Consider the following 20,094-nt stretch of genomic DNA (forward strand, 5'->3'; position numbering starts at 1 on the left):
TCTTCGCTCTGGGGCCACCCGCTCAAACTAGGTAGCAGGGGATTCAGGAATGCCCAGTCCTGGTCGGATGGGGGGGTTGGAATGGGCGGGGCAACTGTTCAAGGAGGGCTAGTTCCTCGAATACGAGGAGCTGCGAGATGCGATTGGGCGGGGGTCTCTTTCAGTCTTTGAATATTTGCGCCTGAAGGGCATCCTCTGTGACCAGACTTGGGGCCTGAATCTGCGGAGTCAGTTGACCCCCTTTGAAAAGTTATTAGACACGGCCACAACAAGGAAGGGGGTAGTATCCAAAATGTACCAAATATTGAACACTGTTAACTTGGAAGGGAGGAGAGGGTTTCGTGGGTTCTGGAATGACTTGGCAGGAGAGGCTCTCTCGGAGGACGCATGGTCCAGGGTATTTAAAATAGCATTCCATGGGAACCTGTTTACGTCGGACATGGAGCACAACTTTAAGATCTTACAGGGATGGCATAGAGACCCATTGAAATTATCCAAGATGTTCTCGGGGGTGTCCCCCAGATGCCCAAGAAGATGTGGCCAAGTGGGGACGAGGGGTCACATGTGGTGGTTCTGCCCTAAGGTACAGGGGTTCTGGGAGAAGGTACGGGGATGGATGGCGGAGGTCACCGAGGAACTACTCCCACTCAATCCGTTGACGATGTTGTTGGGCCTCCCACCGGAGGAGGCGGAAATATATAGGTACCCAAGAATGTGGGAGACCATGTTGCGAGCAGGCAGAGTGGCCCTAGCGCAAAGGTGGAAAAGCCCGGAGACCCCCTCTAAAGAAGACTGGCTAAAAAAACTTGAGAACATGTTCCTCATGGACAAACTGACGGCCATGGTAAACAACGAATCAAGCACCTTCCAGGCAAATTGGTATGGGGTTTAACTGGCATGGGGGTGGGATGCTCACTGATATTATGTAGACAACATGGGCGTGAGGGTGATAGAGCTCAGAGAGTGCCACTCAAGGACAATGGTGTAACCCACAGCCCGGGAGACAGCGATCCATCTAAGCCAGCATTTATGTGAACGCATAGCACAGCTCCAAGGCACCAAACTACGAGTACTGATGACGACTCCTGCGATTGGCTTTTCGATGGGGCACTGATCTGGGGGGACGGGCGGAGTTGGGGAGTGGGTAGAGTGGGGCGGAACGGGAAGGAGACCCCAGGGGTTTGATGATGATGTTAAATGTGATATTCATATTGCTCCCGGTGTTGTCATTGTTTCTTTTTCTGGAAAATTGCCAATAAAACCAAAGTTTCAAAAAAAAAAAGTATACGGTTATTGAACATTATTGGACTTGGCTGTAAAAGACAAGATAAGTTACTCCCTAACTTTTTCATTACAGGTTGCCCAGGCGGGGGAACCCTCACACAGAATTGTGCGTCTAAAGGAAGTGTTCTGTAACCGTTCTTAACTGACCTGCCTTTCTTCCCAAGTCTATGCTGTTACACCTCACTTAAGAATTCACATGCCTATTTAAATCTGTCTGCAGTTAGTGCATCTATTACTGAATTGAAGTAGTGTGTGGTACCACAGTGTATATATATTTGTCCAAGTACAAAGTGTCATTATTTATATGTTTTGGTAGAAACATTATTTTACATAAAGAACCTTATCACCTAACAGTGTGTGGACATTCCTTTGTGGGGGCTTTAGGGAAACACTGTACTTAAGAACCAGCCTGCATCACCTCCTGACAGCTTAAGCTTTGCTGCTCGTCCATTGCTTCCCATTGAGAGCATTGGCTAGGGTGTTCTGTGCTCTTACCCTACCATATAGAAGGCAGAAGTACAGATAACCCCCCTCCAGTCTTTACACTTTCCTAACTTTAGACTGGGTGATCTGCCACCCCCGTTTCATCCTGGTTGCTTGTAGGTCCCTTGCTGCCTAAATGTCCATTCTCTCCCTATCAAGCTATTAGCTCCCCACACCCTTGTATCTCTGTTTCTCTCACCATGTCCTTCCCCCCTATGACTTGTAAAGTGCTCTGTTGCTTCCCAAGGTTAGGTCTGTGCTCAATAAATACAATAATAATAATAATAATAATAATAATAATAATAATACCCTGAGAAAAGACTCCTCTAAACGCCATATATCCTTTGCAAAATAATTTCCACACCATGATCATGCATTTACATTTTTTTATCCTGTCTTTTTCCATTGCTATCACTACTTTCACCGCTTCTGGCCATGAGTTGCAAGGCCCTGGCACACCCTTGGGTAGAAAGTAAAAAATACCTTCATTTCCAACTAACTTATCTGCACTCTTTTGCCACAAAATCTGGCCTGTGGGTTCCCTGTAGCTCCCATTCCTTAAAACTGGGGTGATGTTTGCAGTGATATTAGATTGGTTTCAGGAACCTGAGGCCCTAAACCATGTATTTTTTATTATCTTGAGATGGGATGCTTTTGTAATCCAAATTTTCGCTCAAAACAACTTTGGCTATAGCTCGTCTATGTTTTACAAACCAGGTTTCTATATTCATGGGGATTCATCGATGTCACCATTACCTTTCCACCATTACTACTATGACCATTAACAATGTTACCTACGCCTTTGACAAAGTTCACACTTTTGTTGACCCATTCAATCTGTGGGGCAATGCTTACTCCCGATTACCCCAGGATTGGAGTGGGAGTTGTTACATGGCATATAGCCTACTTGCCATCAGACATTCTTCTACATTTCCTTCTGTCCCTAGGAGAAAATGGGAATCTGGTTGGGAAACCTTAATTCAAGGCAAGTCAAATAATGCCTGGGGTGGCTGTTAAGCTGAATCGAGATAAACTCTCCAAACTGTTCTTATTGCTGTTGAGAGTAGCAAATAACACTGTCTCTTTCACACACATGCACGTGGCTAGTCACACTATAGTCCTGCAAAACTGAATGGCATTAGACACCATCTTGGCCACTAAAGGGGGCATCTTCGTGCTTGTTGGATCACGATGTTGTACATTCACCCCATATAACCATGACATCACCAATATCATTGCCCACATTTGGAAAACTGTAGCTACACTTCACCAAGACAACTGCCAATATGGGTGGTCTTTGTGGTCCTGGTTGGCAGGCTCCATTTGTTCACAAGGAGCTTCTATCTTACATGGAGTAGTGTCCGTTGTTAGACTACTTTTAAAAATATGTTTGTTCATCCTAGCCAAATTACTATTTGCCTATTTAGAAAAGAAAAAAGCACCACCCTAAAAATGCCAGAGATGATGTTGATGAAGACCTGCGAGAAGCTGTTGAACAGAGACCTCGGAATGTATTTTTTTTTGTGCAGAAGTATTAAAAAAGTATGAGACTAATGAGATGGTCCCATAAGGGGGGGGGGGGAATGTGGCAGAAATAAAAATCTATGTTATAAAATGGTGACCTGGATCTGACCGGAAGAGATGTGCTGCAGCCTTAAGAATCAAACCAATATTAATGCTGCTATATTAGTTTAGGTCAGAACAAAATCCCTCTGCACGGGTCTGGGTAGATAGTGTACTACATTTTGAAAACAAACTCCTGCATATAAGATGTCTATCTGCTGGGCACTTATAAGCGAGGATATTTGTTTTGCGTTACTCAGCTACTGCAAAGTGAAATTGTTTTGTTGAACTAGGTTTCCCTAGGATCGCACTGTCGAATACTGGCTGAAACCACTTTGTAGTCAAAACTAGATAAGCAACAATACATTTTGTATAATGAGTTTGCAGCTGCAAGATGCCACATGGGTTGCTCTGCACAGGGTCCGGGGAAGTGAAAGAGTTTTAGTACTACTCTGATCTTATCATAAGCCTGAAAGAGTACCCCTTAGAAATGACACCATACGTGTGTAACTCCATGCCTCTCTCATATGTTTCAATGTGTTCGAAAGTGTAAAAGAATTGGTACATTATGGAAGGGGCAAGTATGCTTTATTTTGTCTTTGTAGATCTTTCTTGTTGATGTACGTTTTTTACTTTTGCTTTGCTGCTATTAAATATTTACCAAGCCTGCCTCATTCAACAATTGGATCTGATGTCTGTATTGATTACTCTTCAAGTACTAAAATATTATTTTAAGTCCCACCCAAGGACATTTAGTTTTGTAGCCTTTGCGTGGCCCATAAGGCACTGCCAAAACATCCCTTCGGCTGGTGTTGGCTCACCGTGGCCATGGCAGCTTCTTGAATACCGATCAATGACCTGTGCTGATGCAGGCTCATTAGCAGCACTTGGAGCACCACACCTGAAGTTACTCCCTCTCTGGAACTGAGGAGAAAGTGAAAGCAGCACTGATCTCTAGGGCTTCTGGGGATTGTAGTTCTAAGACTGCTTCATAGGAATAGCCAGGTACGGAGAACTGCCAAAAGGTGCATTGTGGGATATGTAGTTTGTGAAATGAAATCGGGAAGCATCAAAGTATTGAGAAGGAAAATTAAACTCAGAAATATTAATATGTATTGTTCTGTGCGGATTAGGTTGATGAATTTCAAGTCCCAGTTAGTCCACAATGGGTGGCATTTCATGTTCCAATGGCACAGACGTGACAAAACAATGAACTAGGATATTTGTTCCGATTCTTAAAACAATTTCTTAAGGCTTGCACTAAGAGATGATATTGATGAGACTACTAATTGTGATGAATCCGAGGTGATCACCCCAAAGACCCTGGGCTTGGGACCCTTCATATGTGGCCAGGGAAAGGGAGCCGCCACATGATACTGACCCTGGGGGTGGTGTTCTGCGGGAGGATCACATGGGAGCGCACTTGGATCAGGAGAATTAGTAGCACCCTCTAACCAACTTCCCTAATTATCCCACAGTCTTAATGGCCTATTGTAAAATTGAAGACTTGATGTTAAAAAGAAGTACATTAGCGGCTTCAAGTCCCATAATGCTCTTAGTACTATGACAAGGAAGAGGGGCTCAGAGATGCAGAATTGTAGTGTGCAGTCTAGTGGTGATAATGACCCTCCCTAAGAGGGACTTTTAATATTTAAGGCCCCTTCAGGTGCAGGCCATAAGAAAGAAGTCGTGGGAGCAACAGAAGCAGAAGAAAGATGACGTCGGAACCGCTGCTGTTTTGTCAGCAGGATGCGGTGCCGAGAGAGTTGCAGAAGTCGGGAATCCTGAATGCAGAGGACGCGCAGCAGGAATCTGTGCTGGGACTAGCTGTCCGGTAGGAGAGAAAAACTCTCAGAGTTATGCAGCCTACTCCGGTAGGTAGCATTCACCAGAGTATGCGAGGAGCAAAGAAGGCTCCCTTTCCAGGAGGCTGGAGCAACAGGAGCGTGACCAGAGTTGTCAGATGCCTAAACGGTCGAGACGAAAGAAGAAGTCAAAGCAGCAGCATGTCCAACAAGCGCTCCGTAATATATCGCTGGCTCAAAGTAACCGTTTTTGAGTACCAAACTATTGAACTAAAGCAATTTTGGCATAACTCTCATGTTGGGAGAGACAGAGTTAAACAATATTGTAACCACCATTGGCAAAGTAAAGAGGGGGCAATATTGGAACAAGTGGATGTCATCTAGAAGAAGGGAGATTACCGGAAAGGGAAGATGACAACCACCATTGCCCAAGCCAAAGAAAGGCAATTATAAATAAAAGGGGATACAGCTTTCCTATTGAGGGATACCAGAAAAAGAAACATGAACAGCAGCTAATTGGTGGTGTAGAAGGAACCCAGAGGTGGCAGAATAAAAGCCCTCCTTGTAGAAATCATCAAGGAGGAGAGGAATATAACCTGCATTGCATGTGGCAAATACATCAATGGGAAAAACAATGTCAATGTGTATTGTACCCTTGTGGAAGAAGTTGTGAACTCTGTTATTGTTGAAAGTCAAAGACTTTTTCAATAAGCAGTTTAAATTAAATTGATTGTCCACAATGAGGATCTAAGTGTGTAAAGTTAGAAGCAAACCTCACCACAGAGTACTTGTAGTAGTGGTAGGAGTTTTATCCTGGCAGGCGGATATACCAGGAAAGGGACTATTAGTCTTGGCAGGTTAGTGGGCCAGGAAGAAGATAATTGAAGTACTGCAGTGTGGTAGAAGGTTGTGGTGGAAAGAAAGTGGCAAGTCCAATAAAGTGTTATGATAAACTGTGGTAAACCATCCCGACAAAAGGTTATGATTTATAAAGGAGAAATGTGAAAGTGGTTATTCTTCAAAGAAGAGAAATTACATTGAAAACGGATTGGCAGTGTGAAGATAAAGTCTTTTTGGTTCATCAAGCAAGAGCTTGTGGAAACGTTGACAATCATTTTCAAGACTTAATAAATCATGTTTAGTAATAAGACTATCCAAGTGCCAAGTGAAATACTTATGCAATGATAAGAACTGTGTGTTGTATTCAGAGCAGAACTTGGCTATTGAAAAATAACTTTCCTGATTTTACCTTTGGTTTGAAATATCCTGAATTAATCATGGGGAAGGGCATCCAACCCTGGTTACAAGGATACATGTTTACAAAGCCAGTGTTTGAATGTAATTTATTTTGTGGAGTTTAAAAACCCATATAATACCTATATGATTTTGTTGTATGAATAAGCGCGAGGGAAAGATACCTTGTGATATTAGAGTGTTTTCCTTTAGTCTTAGTTTAACAGGTTGGGAAATCCTCGTTAGGTTAGGTAAAGCAAGGTGTTTATCTCACCCATATTATTTAATAAAATGGCTACTTGTGAGAAAACTTGTGTCAGTACCTCAACTGAGTGCATTTTTTCCTTCATTAGGAGCTTATTAAGAAACTTAACTGCAGATCATTTCACTCATTTTGATAAGATTACATACAATGACGCCTTAACAACATATGTTAAGTTACATTTTTCGACTGAATAATTAGATTTTGTTCTTTATCTCTACATACTCAAACGTTTCTAAACATTATGTTACATATACAGCAGATATAATCTGCCACATACACTTGTACATGTACTTCTGGGCTTAAAACCATGGTAATGATTTCAGACATTAAGAAATGAGGTGAGGGATTCAACTCAATTTAGAACAAACAAAACAGAATGCCTTTCTCAGGAACAATTAAGCAAACTAACTGCAAGATAGATTTAAAACAGAGTTTTGATAAATATAATATACAAAATATTAAAAGCTATATAAAGGATTTACCTGACCACTGTGGCTGAGAAATCTCGCACCAGTACTTCCGGACAGAAAGGATATCTTTCAGCAGAATACTGCTGTAGTCTGCTCCAAAGGCAGAGCAACCTGAAGGATTTTGTATGGTTTCCATAACATGATGCAGGAGTTCTTGGCATTTCAGCCTGGGTGATCCTATGGAACAGGACAATCCAAGAAAAAAGAAATGAAATCAACAATATGCAAAGTCCACACAGATGAGATCAAAATTAACTGGTAAATAAGCCACCATTAAGTTAGCCATTAAATTACAAAATCACCAATAAACCCACTTTTGCACAGGTAAGTGAAGGGATCTTATTTCATTTAAAACATATATTTTAATTGTGGCTAGTAACTAACAAAACAAAGGGAAAGTTGCTTGCTTGATAAGGCGGATGTTATTCGTGGATTTACAATCTCCAGAATAATGGTCTCCTGTTGAAGAGAACCAAGGACAACTGTTCAACAGTAAAATAAATACTAAAGAACTCAAGCGCCTTAATGATGAAAGGCTCCCATATTAAACAGCCCATTGAACCGATGAAATTGCCTTATATTTGGACACATGTGTGTCCAACAACTCTGAATATGAGGGAGCATTGATTGGTCATCTTTGAACATGAACCATTTCCCAAGCTATTTCCAGCTTGTCTTGTAATCACCGTCTAGTGTAACAGGATCATGGGTTTCATCCAGTCAAGGGGACAGAGGACCCCTCTCAACCTGGGGCAGGCTGCCTATCAGGGCATCGGCAGAGACAGAGCTAGCCCAGAGCTGCTGTTGGGGAGTTGAGGAGGACCACAGTTGTCCGGCTCCCTCATCTGCATAGAGCAGTGCATGTAGGTAAATTGGCTCAGCGGGTTAAACGATTGTTGCTGTGATCTGTGTTTGATCTGCAGGTCGCAGGTTGGATTCCAAGGCCAACTCAGCCTTTCACCCTACCGACATCGCTAAATGAGTACCAATTCCGATTGGTTAATAATAGTAATGTATGTAAATATGTCCTATGTAAAGCGATTTAGATTAAAGCGATTTATATAAAAAACAATGTATTATTATGCATATTGGTACATCTTTCCCTGACTCAATGCCTACCAGCCTTTGTCCTGGCCAGGTCTCTTTCTATTCTCTTTTGTGTGGTTCCCGAGAGTTTACTATGACCAGCATGCACCAGAGTCCACCGACCCCTGCGCTGGATAATGGTCCTTGAGAAGGAACGCCATCCAAGAAACTACATGTGCCCAATGCACATGAGACCTATGGACAAGAACCAGTCTGGAATGAACTATTTACCCAAATGGGATAGTCCTCCCCATTCAGTAGCAGAATGCGAGTCCAAAAATGACTACAGACTGTCCAGGCATGCTACAAGGGAGCAGCAACGACACAGATGGAACCAGTAGGAAGCAACACAGCCCTATGAGACCAGGGAATCTCCGCCAAAGCCTTTGTAGACATTAACATCCGCAATCCAGGAGAGAACAAATGGTCTGGACCACAAGGTTGTCTGGAAAAAAATGGAGACTGGAAAATGGGTGGGGCTAACAGCCCTTATGAAGACTTACTTTGGAAATTCCAGCCACAAGTGGAGGAGTTGGGAGGAATTGGGATTAGCTTAGACTGATGAGTGTGATGTAAGTGGTGGACCACTTGGAAGAGAATGTTTGGAGAGATTTTGCTGGGATTCAGAGAGTGGTATCAATTTTAGCTGTAAGTGTGGGAGTTTGAGAGAGCAGTAAGACTTGGGTCATGGCGAGTAGAGGTGGTAAGGAGGAAGAGGGTGAAGAGTTCAGTGAGCAGGGCACGCTATCCCTAGATGTGAATTGGAGAAGGCGTTTAGTGAGCAGGGATCTATTTATTTATTTTAAAATGTTTTTCTTAGCATTTATATAAGTTCAGTTACACATGTATCAAGTGCGTCTTATATGGCTGCGTAGTCCAATGTACAACTGTTGACATGCAGTTAACAACGATTAACACAATAACAACCCGACAACTTCTTCACTTGCCAGACATCATATTATTACAGGCATCATTTAACTTTTATAGGTGAGCAGGGTTCTAGGGCGGGCAGATATAATTGTCAGTCAGGGGCTGGCTCCCAGGTTAGCACCGACTGTGTGCTGCCGTCATCAGTGGCAGATGTCCCTGAGAAGCCAGTGTGTGTTCATGGGGGGGTTTATCGTCAGATGGATGGAACATGTCCCAAACCAGTGTCTTCCAGGCTTCATATATCTCATTCAAATTGATCTCTGACCTGGCTACCCCTGTCAGTCCACAAAAAGTAGATAACCCTCAATAATGAAGGCAATGTATTTTGTTGGCCGAAGACCAACCGCCTCATGTGTTTGGTATTAGAAATACAGACCCATAAGCCTGACTATAGTGCGGCTATTTTGATGTGATAGAAGAACAAGTTACTTTCTTACCTGGTAATGTTCTTTCGATGGGATGGTCCGACGACGTATTCCATATCTATGACATGTAATCACCACAGCTAAGCTGCTTCGGAAACTTTTTTCGGCGTCTGCGTCCTGCGTCGATGACGTCGATGCGCCGTCGTCGAGGACCTCCTCCGACGTCCGACGTCATCCGATGTGATAAGTAGGACGCACGATGCCCGTAGCCTCAGTTGTAGTTTTTTCCCCCAGAACGTGTGACATTAGTCAACTGCCAGTCAGACACAAAGTCTTGCGGAACGTAAGCTGCAATCGCAAAAGAAATTCTGCAGCGGGGAAGGCAGGGAGGGAGCGATATGGAATACGTCGTCGGACCATCCCATCGAAAGAACGTTACCAGGTAAGAAAGTAACTTGTTCTTCGAGGGGATTGGGTCCTCCGATGTATTCCATATCTATGACAGACTCCCAAAGCAGTACCAGAGCAAGGAGGAGGGAAAGAATTTAGAATCAAAATTTAGAATAGCCAATCAAATAGCAGAGCAAAGGACCGCCTTGCCAAAGGCCAGATCCTGTCCTCGGATGGAATCGAGGGAATAGTGACGTACAAATGTATGTACTGAAGCCCAGGTGGCTGCATCAGAGATGTTGCGAATAGGAACACCCCTCTGTAGGGCAGTAGATGGAGCCATACCCCTGGTAGAATGGGCCCGCAAGCCAGCCGGTGGGTCCTTACCTGCCAAGCGGTAACACTCCGAGATGGCCAAAATAATCCAGCGAGACAAAGTCTGTTTCGTCACAGCTTGCCCCAAACGCTTTCCAGCGTAACCAATAAAGAGTTGATCGTCCACTCTGACCCGGAACATGCGTGAAACATAAAAGCTTAAAGCTCTCCTAGGATCAAGCCTATGGAGCCTCTCCTCTTCCTTACTAGGATTCGGAGGATAGAAGGCCGGAAGAACAACCTTCTGGGCCAAATGAAATTTTGTCACTACCTTCGGAAGAAAAGAAGGACGAACTCTAAGGACAACCCTGTCCTTGTGAAATACAGTGGAGGGTGGCTTAACTGAAAGTGCCTGTAACTCACTCACTCTGCGAGCGGAAGTAACCGCAACTAAAAACACAGTTTTCAGAGTTAATAGCCTCAAAGGGCAAGAATGTAAAGGCTCAAACGGAGCACCCATAAGAAACTTAAGAACAAGGTTTAAATCCCAACCAGGCACCAGGTGACGGAGGGAACACATTAGTTTGCCCTTTCAGAAACTGTGAAATTAAAAGGATTTTAAAGTAAGAACACTCTTCAGACGAGCGCTTAAAGATGGACAGCGCCGCCAGGTAACCTTTAACGGTACCCACTTGCAAACCCCTGTGGGCCAAAGAAAGTAAAAAGGACAGAACCATGGGGATGTCACATGCAAAAGGATCCACATTCTGAACTCTGCACCAGTCACAGAACTTACGCCAACGGCAACAGTACAGAGACTTTGTTGCCGGCCTTCGGGCCGAAAGCAACACCTCCATCACGTCTTCAGGGAGGTCCCAATCCTTATACCTCAACCTTTCAGAAGCCAAGCGTGAAGGTTGAGGGATCTGACCTCTGGATGGAGAACCTGACCCCCCTCCCATGAGAGCAGATCGTCTCGGTAGGGAAGACGACGTGGAGGGCAGATGGACAAGTCGAGAAAGTCCGGGTACCACGTCCTCCGAGCCCACGCCGGAGCAATGAGGATCATCCGGGAACCGAACTTCCGTAACCTCCGCAGCACTTGCGGGATGACGGGGACTGGAGGAAACGCGTACAGCAGCGGGAATGACCACTCCACCACGAACGCGTCTCCTAAGGCTCCTTTTGGAGGAAATTCCCGCGAGCAAAACCTTTCGCACTTCCGGTTGACACTGGAGGTGAAGAGATCCACTTGAGGGGTCCCCCAAAGGGCGAAGATCTCCAGGAGAATCTCCTGAGCCAACTCCCACTCGTGAGAGATCGCGCTCTGCCTGCTCAGAGCGTCCGCCGTCACGTTTTTGTCTCCGGCCAGATGAACTGCCGAGATCGAAACTTCCTGCTGGATGGCCCAGAACTCGAGCTGCATTGCCTCCCTGCACAGAGGAAGTGACCCTGCCCCCCCCCCTTTTTGTTGAGGTAGTGCATGGCCACTGTGTTGTCCGTCAGGATCAGGACACTCATTCCTCGCACAGTCGGCAGAAAAGCCTTCAGGGCTAGCCTGACGGCCCTCAGCTCCAACAGATTGATATGGAGTCTGGACTCCGACGGAGACCAACGACCGCTGACTGTCAGCCAGTTGGCATGAGCTCCCCATCCCGTGAGGGATGCATCCGTCACGATCGTCACCTCCGGCCAGGGAAGCCAAAATGGAGCCCCCTTCATCAAGTTGCCTTCGACGGCCCACCACAGAAGGTCCCGGGCGACCGAGGGCGGCACCTGAACCGGGTCCGACATCCTGCCGGAGGACTGCGACCATTGCGTCTTGAGTGCCCACTGCAAAGATCTCATCCGCAGGCGAGCCTCTGGCACCAGAAGAATGCAGGATGCCATGAGGCCGAGCAACTTCAAGAACTCGAACGCTGGGAGCGTCTGGGAATGCTGAAACTTGTGCACCATCTGCTGAATGTGAAGAGCCCTCACCTGGGGAGGAAAACACTGCCCCAGGGAAGTGTCGAGCACTGCTCCGATGTACTGGAGCCGCTGTGTTGGCGTCAAATGGGACTTCTTTAAATTGAGGGAGAAGCCCAGCCTGTGAAGGGAGTGGCAGGTGACGGACAGATGATCCAGGACTTGCTCGGGAGATCTCCCCCATGATCAACCAATCGTCCAGGTAGGGGTAGATGTGAATCCCCCCTTGCCCGAGATGCGCTGCCACCACCACCATGAGCTTGGTGAAAACCCTCGGGGTGGAGGTCAATCCGAATGGCAGGACCCGAAACTGAAAGTGCGAGTCGCCAACCGCGAACCTCAGGTACTTCTTGTGCTTGGGATGAATCGGCACATGGAAGTAAGCATTCTTGAGGTCGAGTGACACCAACCAGTCCTGAAGCTGAAGGGCCTGGAGGACTTGAGAGAGAGTAACCATCTTGAACTTGTCCTTCCTGAGGAGCTTGTTCAAACCACGCAAGTCCATGATGGGTCTCAATCCCCCGTCTTTCTTCGAAATCAAAAAATAAGGGGAATACCATCCCTTGTTCCTCTCCGCTACAGGCACCAGTTCTATGGCGCCTTTCTCCAGCAGGGCTTGAATTTCCTGCGCAAGGAGCGGATCCGGACTCTTCAAAGAGAGGTTCCCCAGTGGATTGTTGCGAGGCCTGTGCCGAAAGGGAAGACAGTAGCCGTGGGTTATGATCTCCAGAACCCACACATCTGAAGTAATGGCTTGCCACTCTAACAAGATGCTGCGCCAGCCTTCCCCCAACCGGCGAACCATGGGACATGGCCTCATGACTGAGTGGGAGCGGCTGCGGCGTTACCTGAGGGCAAAGAGGCAACTGCCCGAGCGGCCTTGGCACCACGGGTACCCTGTCGTCCACCTCTGGTACCCCTGCGTTGGCCTCTTTGACTGCCAGCTCCTCTAGCTTTACTGAAGGACGAGTAATATCGAAAGGAACCACCCCTCCACTGCTGTCCCCTAGGACGAAAAGGCGGAGGTTGGCGGACTGCAGCGCCCAACGACTTCGCTGCAGCTTTTGAGGTCTGCAACCTCTCAAGGCTCTCGTCAGCCTTGCTGCCAAAAAGGTGTTCACCGTCAAAGGGCATGTTGAGGAGCCGGCACTGCACATCAGGAGCAAACCCCGACTTCCGCAACCACGCAAACCTGCGTATCACGGTGCTCGCCGCCATGGACCTACTGACGCATTCAGCTCCAAACCCGACTGAACGGACTCACACATGGCATCCTTACCATCCTGGACCATAGCAAGGAAACCATCCTGTTCGTCCCCTTCGGGAATATGTTCAGCCGCTAACGCAACACAGTTCCACAGTGTGTGTGTGAAACGAGACAAGGCACAATGGAGTTGGCCGCCTGAAGCGCCATACCACCAGAAGAAAACACTTTCTTCGCCCAGCCATCAAAACGTTTGTCATCCCTATCAGGAGGGATGGTAGGGCACGACGCCTGCTTTGCTGGGGCCGTGGCCGCCTGCACCACCAAACTCTCCGGAGTGGGGTGCCTGGTCAAGTAGCAGGGGTCGCTACTGGCTGGACGGTATTTTCGCGACAAGGATCCGCCCACCACCGGGAGACTCTCCGGAGCAGTCCAAGCTGCCGCCACCCTTCTCTGTAAAGCCATATGGAACGGCAGTACCGGGTCAGTTGGGGGACCAACATCAAGTATGTCCGTTAGATCATCCTGCACAAACTCCCCTGGGGGAGCAGACCATCCCAAGTACTCAGAAACCCTAGCCATAAGGCGCCGGTACGAGGAATCGGCATGAGAGCCAGGCTCAGGACTACAAACTCCACCTCCGGAGAGGTGTCCAGTCCACTGGCATCATGCTTTGACTGCCTCAAATCGTCAAACTGACTATGGCCCGAGACAATTTCATCTGGAACTGACTAGGAACCAGGCCATCAGAATCCTCATCCGCTTCTGAAATATATTCCAGGTGGCGAAAAGAAGGCACCCAAGAGTGCTTGCTCTTAACCAGAGCCTTCGTAGGGGGTTCCTCCGACACGAAAGGTGTCGAGCGAATCGGCGCCGGAGTCGAGAGAACAGGCATCGGCGGCGAGAGGATCGGCGTCGACGAAATCGGCGTCGACGTCAGATGCAGCGCCGCCAGCATCGGCGGCATCGACACAGCCCTCGAAGCCGGAGCCCCGAGCGTGTCCTTGGACGACCTGAGCGTCAACGGCTTCGACGACTTCCTCGGAGCCGGAGCCCCGAGAAAGCCTGTCGACGCCCTCGACGCCTCAGACGTCGATGTCTTCCTCGAAGACCTCACAGGTGCATACGGTCTCGAACGCATCGAGGACCGGGACCTGAAACGGGTGCGTCGAGAACAAGTCTCCTTGTCCGAACAGGACCTCTCCCGTGACTCGTGCTGACCACTCTTGCGAGCGGTGTCTCTCGACCTCTCACTACCGACCCCACTCGGGGGCGCGGACGGCTTAGTACCCTGCGACTCAAGAATCGCCAGCATTTTCTTCCCGAAGGAAGCCCATTCCTCCGGCGTCGCACGGCTGGTGGGGTAAGCGACGTGCCGGGCAGAGTCCTCAGAAGAGGACCTGGAAGACGACCGGTGTCGGCGCTTCCGAGAATGCCTCGAAGAGGCTGAGGAGTGGCGAGACCGACTCCTAGAAGGAGACCCACGAGACTTCCGACGATGACGCAGAGAGTCACCCCTCGAATCATCCGTCGAAAGCCCCGCAGATCTCGACTTCTGGGGCTTGGACACCCGACCTACCGACAACTTCTTCTTATGTTCCCGTAAGGCTTTGGACGTGAGCGACTGGCAGTCGATACAGTCATCCGTGTCGTGGGCCTCCCCGAGGCACCAGAGGCAGGCGTCGTGCGAGTCCGTCACCGACATCTTGGACCCACACTCCCCGCACTTCTTGAAACCCGGACGCGGGGTCGAAGACGAAGTAGAAGACATCTTCACACGAAGGATTTTCACAAAACGAACAGGTTCGAAGAACCGAGAAGAACAGAACTCCAAAGAGTCGAGGCGTTAACCGAGATTCACGAAGCAACACGTTCGCGGAAAAAAACGGAACTGAGGCTACGGGCGTCGTGCGTCCTACTTATCACATCGGATGCCGTCGGAGGAGGTCCTTGACGACGGCGCATCGACGTCATCGACGCAGGACGCAGACGGCGAAAAAAGTTTCCGAAGCAGCACAGCTGTGGTGATTACATGTCATAGATATGGAATACGTCGGAGGACCCAATCCCCTCGAAATCGCCATTTTGTTTTTAACTTTCGCCTCTTGCTTTCTGTTGAAACTGCTTTGCTGAAAGCTTATTCTGCTCCACTGTTACATTATTGTTCATGCATAGAGCAAGGCCGCGAGATACTTGTTGAAACATAACGCAGGCGACCCAGACAGAAATGCCCGGTCTCCTCACTCACAAATCCTTGGAAGTAAGCAACAAAGCATTTAATCATTACGCAGGTGCCAGCTAGTTTCGCTCATGCGGTAGAAATGATAGAAAAACAATTAATGGCTTGAATTATGCTCTCCTTTACGGCCCCCCTTTCCTGAGCCTTGTAGAGCCCTGGAGAGCGGGCTGACCCCCAGTACACGAATAGAAACTAGATGATAGCGAGGTCTGGAATGTGTCTCTCCCCTGCACGCAGCTTGCTTGCAAGAACAGGGGCAATGTGTTCTCTAAAACAAAGAATTGTGTCTGCAGGCTCGCAAAATTGCAAACTGTTGCTAAATGAATGTTTGAAGGTGTCATACTCGTCACAATTGTCAATCAACAAACCCAATTCAAAGGAAATACATTATGGGCGGTACTGAATGCGTCACCGCTGATTGTAAGATGCTTGCTTTGTATATATGTAACTGTTGTAAAATTCTCGCTCTCTTGCGTCCCTCGTGGTCTGGAAACACACGTCGCGGGGCATGAGACCCAGTTGGCCAACTGAGACTATTTGCTTTGCAATAAACCCTAGCTTTTGGGAATACAACCTCGTGTCTGGCGTATCAGTTTGTGTGTGGTGATTGTGCCTTGTTTCCATACGCGAAGGTCCCCTAGGGGCCCCATCACCCCTACACCTCACACCCTGGATTCTGCCTCTGCCCAGCGCTCAAACTCCTTGTGCCAGCATCCGTACTGCGGGCCTCCCACTGACTTCCAAGCCATTGCAATGGTTCTCTTGGCCAGTATGCACACCATGCCATGAACTTAACCACATGTTTGAATTTGCTGCTTCTGCAGTATGCTCCCAATTAGCATTCTTTTGGGGTCCAATCGTATCTTACTATCCCAGCTTTCCTGCAGGCTTGTTCAATCGAGCCCAGAATCATTGCATCTGTGCACATCCCCAGAACTTGTATGTCAGCCCTGCTTCCCCCATTCCGCACCAGGGACATAGTGGCTGAGCATTATTGCTGAATTTGGCCAATCTGTGTGGGATCATTTATGTGCGGTATAAGACATTCAGCTGAATCGACAAACCAGGAGTTCCTCGACCTTTCCATTAGGTCTACTCCAAGGTCCGTCTCCCACCTCTCTTTTAGCATTATTCTTTTGGGTTTGGGTCTGTCCACCAGTAGGCTATATAGTCTAGACACCAGCTTCCAGCCACTCAGGTTATGCATTAGGGTCAGCAAGGGGTTCGCTGCTGGTTCTTCGGGCCATTTCTCCCATTTTCCTCTGGTCACCTTTCAAGTCCTTTGGTACCACAGAAATTGCCCTTTAGGCAACCCTTCCTTCTCCAGCAGGGATTCAAATTCTCTAAAGACACCCTCTTCATACACGTCACCCCAAGTGTAGATGCCCCACCCTTCCCAGTGTCTCACCACAGCTAGATCCATTCTATCTCTGCAGACATCAGCAGCTATCGGAGTCTCAGGTGAGTAGGTGTGCTCAAGTTTCAGCAGCGTCATGGCTCTATACCACACCTTTCTCCCCAATGTGAACAGGGATCTATATCCCAGGGACCAGTGTAGTGAGCAGGGCATTATTATCCCTAAAAGGTGAGCAGGGCATTATTATCCCTAAAAGGTGTGCATGGCACTATATCCCTAGAGGCGGTTGGTGGTGAGTTGAGACAGAAGTAGTGATAGGAAGACAGGAATAAGAAGGAGGTGGAGAGTAAAGACAGGAGTAGAGAGAGAGAAGCGACAAGGATGGAGACGAAGTGTAAAAGGTCGATGATGGAGACAGCGAGAAAGATAAGGTGAGAAGAGTCGAGAAAAACCCAGTGAAAGGAGAGTGAGGTTAAATGTTGAAAGACGATCATGCAGACTAAAGGCATACCAGGGATATAAATGAGCCCTATCTAAGCCCCTTAGAAAGTCCCGGGCGGAGTTAAAGTGCTATGGCAGGGACAGACCAGACAGTAAGGGTCACCTGGTAATAGAGAATCTACATTTCATCAAAACATTTTGAGAGTAGGGAAGCCTGGGCTAGGGAGGTGGTAGGTGGTAAATCAATTGCCATTTGCTTGTATGGTTTCTTTTTAAATGCAGACTGAAAACCTAGTTATATTGTCACGTAAATGACTGAAAACCTTGTCGCATTGGTAGCCCACTTACATGTTTTTGACTGCCGAGGTCCTCAATACCCACATAAATAACAAAGAACTGGAAAGAAAACAGTGCAAGGAGTAGGATTCAAGATGGTTACAGAGTGAGATAGTATCGCAGGAAGATGGCACCTATGAAGGACAATCTCAAATCCCATGATGCGTGAGGGGCGACAAATGTGAGGGGTTCCATTTTCAGGCAATGTTCTGACCTGTGATTGCTGTTACCACGACAAGCCTTATCTGGAATTTAGCACATGCAGCATATTGGCAGTGTCTCTGCACCAATGCCCAGGACGGTTACTGGGAGCTTGCAGACTGACTGGAGATGGGGTTACATGCCAAAGTAAGTACATACAGGGCTGCTCCACCGTCTTCGGATCAAGGTAGTGCTTGGGCTGCATTGACGGAGGTCAATCAAAGCAGACTTGAAAGAAGCTATTTCTTTTCCCTCACTGCCTGTTAAGTTAGAATTCTTATTTCAGGGATTCTAAAGCTAGTTTCAGCCCCCACCCCTAACTTTTTGCTGTTTCCCGCAATCTTTTTTGTACCTTCAATTTCTTTTTGGTGGCCAGAGAGACCTTTCCCAAAGTCACCCTGCCATTATGTCCCTTTTAAACTTATTTAAGGTGTGTGGTATTGGGTCTCCCTAAGGCATCCTGTACCATCAGTGGCTCTCAGGCTCCCCCTTTTGACCCAAGATGATTTGATCACCCTACCCTTTTTTAGAGAGGAGAGTAGGTTGGTGGCAGCTATGCTTTAGTTTTGGCTTTACAAGGGGTGCAAGCCATTTTACCACATTGGTAGCCCAATGTACCATTTTTTTAAAAAAAATTTAAATCTTGCTCTTGCACAGTTTTTGTTTAAGGGCTTCCTTTGTTCTTGGTGACCACGAGGCAGAATTAAAATTGCTGTTCTGACCACAGAGGGTCTTTGTGAGCCCTTCATGGTAGGCTCCCAACTGGTCCTATCTCGTTTACCCCAGTAAAGGTCCCTGGACTATCCCCATCACTTCCTGGATGGAGGGGCTGGGGCGCAAAGGCTAAGTGACAGTTCACTATGGTTGGTCACCTGACCCTGTGTCATTAGCCCCTGCATTATCCACAAGGCCCTCTGGGGGCTGGGACCTCAACACCTTTAACTCTCTCTTCCCAAATATCTTCCTTCTTGAGCTCTTCGCTCATTCGCCTCCAACTCCCTCAGGGTTAGTCGCTTCTCCAAGCAGCGAGTTGGTGGTAGATCTCCTTCTGCCGGGGCCTCCCTCTGGAACAGCCTCCCTGCTGCTCTGAAACTTGAGGAGAACACCTCCGGTTCCGTAAGCACCTCAAGACCTTCCTCTTTGCTTCTGCTTTCTCTACTCCTCTCCCCTGCTGATCTCCTGGCTGAATCTGAAACTGAACTGGTTACCTGGCCACCCTCTGATCTCGGGCCCAGGTCCCTCCCCGCCAGTTGCAGACCTGCACTGCCCCCCTGGCAACCCTGCACTCTGGGACTGTTTCTGTATCCCTACAGACCCTACTAGCACTTGACACGTGATGTCTGCACTTACCCTTACACTTTCCACCTGCTGGCTGCACTTTTTATTTATTGTCTTTATTTAGTTTACTGTCATCCTATGTACTGCACTGCCCCCTCCCCTTTCGCTCTGCACTTTCCCCTCCCACCCTCCCCTGCACTTGCACAATCTCAATGTCACCTGGCCTAGTAGGATCGCTGTCTGTCTTCCCTCGGTTTCCCCTCCCTTGCCTCGTCGCGCCTTGAAACTCTTGTTTATAGGTGCATTATAAATGCTGTATCATATCATTTTAGTGATTGGCGACTGGGCTTTAGCCAGCCCTTTTGTGCAATGATCTCTAGGCGGTGTCCTGCCCTTGTTGCACACTCTTGCTTTCTTGTTCCTGTAACTTGGAGGTGGCAAGTCTGCAAACCTGCTGTATGAGTTTTTCCACCGATTCCTGCCGTTTAGTCATTTACATTTTTTATTCTGTTTATTAATTTAAAACAAATTGTGAACAGATTGCATTGACATAGATGCATCCCAAACCCTCCTCCAATCCCCACACCCCTCCCCCCAACTATAGGTAAACATCCTGCTCCTGCAGAGAACAACTGTTCAATAAGCATACAGTCTAAAACCGTTCCAAAGGTGTCAGGCGTTGTGGGCACAACTGAACTCTGTAGTCTTCCTTGAGAAATGACAGTACATCCCTTCAGTAATTAGCAAAACATGTAAAGTTATCACTCATATGCATATGTTGCATATTCTAAGGCCACGAAGTTCCAGACCTTGCAAAGCCGATCATTGACGGAGGGAGTTTTCGCTCCCTTACAGCGTTGCGCTATGAGTAGCATCGCTGC

General features: G+C 47.6%; 1 protein-coding gene across 2 annotated transcripts in view; it reads right to left on the reverse strand.

Annotated features, from left to right (window-relative positions):
• ATM (ATM serine/threonine kinase) overlaps window positions 1-20,094 on the reverse strand; it is a 3,046,976-nt gene that overhangs the window by 2,794,858 nt on the left and 232,024 nt on the right. For both annotated transcript variants that reach the window (XM_069640412.1, XM_069640413.1), the window contains one exon: window positions 7,116-7,280. In XM_069640412.1, the coding sequence (XP_069496513.1) occupies window positions 7,116-7,280 (165 nt within the window). The remainder of the gene's footprint in view (window positions 1-7,115; window positions 7,281-20,094) is intronic.

Source organism: Ambystoma mexicanum, chromosome 7q, assembly GCF_040938575.1.
Source record: "Ambystoma mexicanum isolate Mex_15411 chromosome 7q, UKY_AmexF1_1, whole genome shotgun sequence".
Lineage (NCBI taxonomy): Eukaryota > Metazoa > Chordata > Amphibia > Caudata > Ambystomatidae > Ambystoma > Ambystoma mexicanum.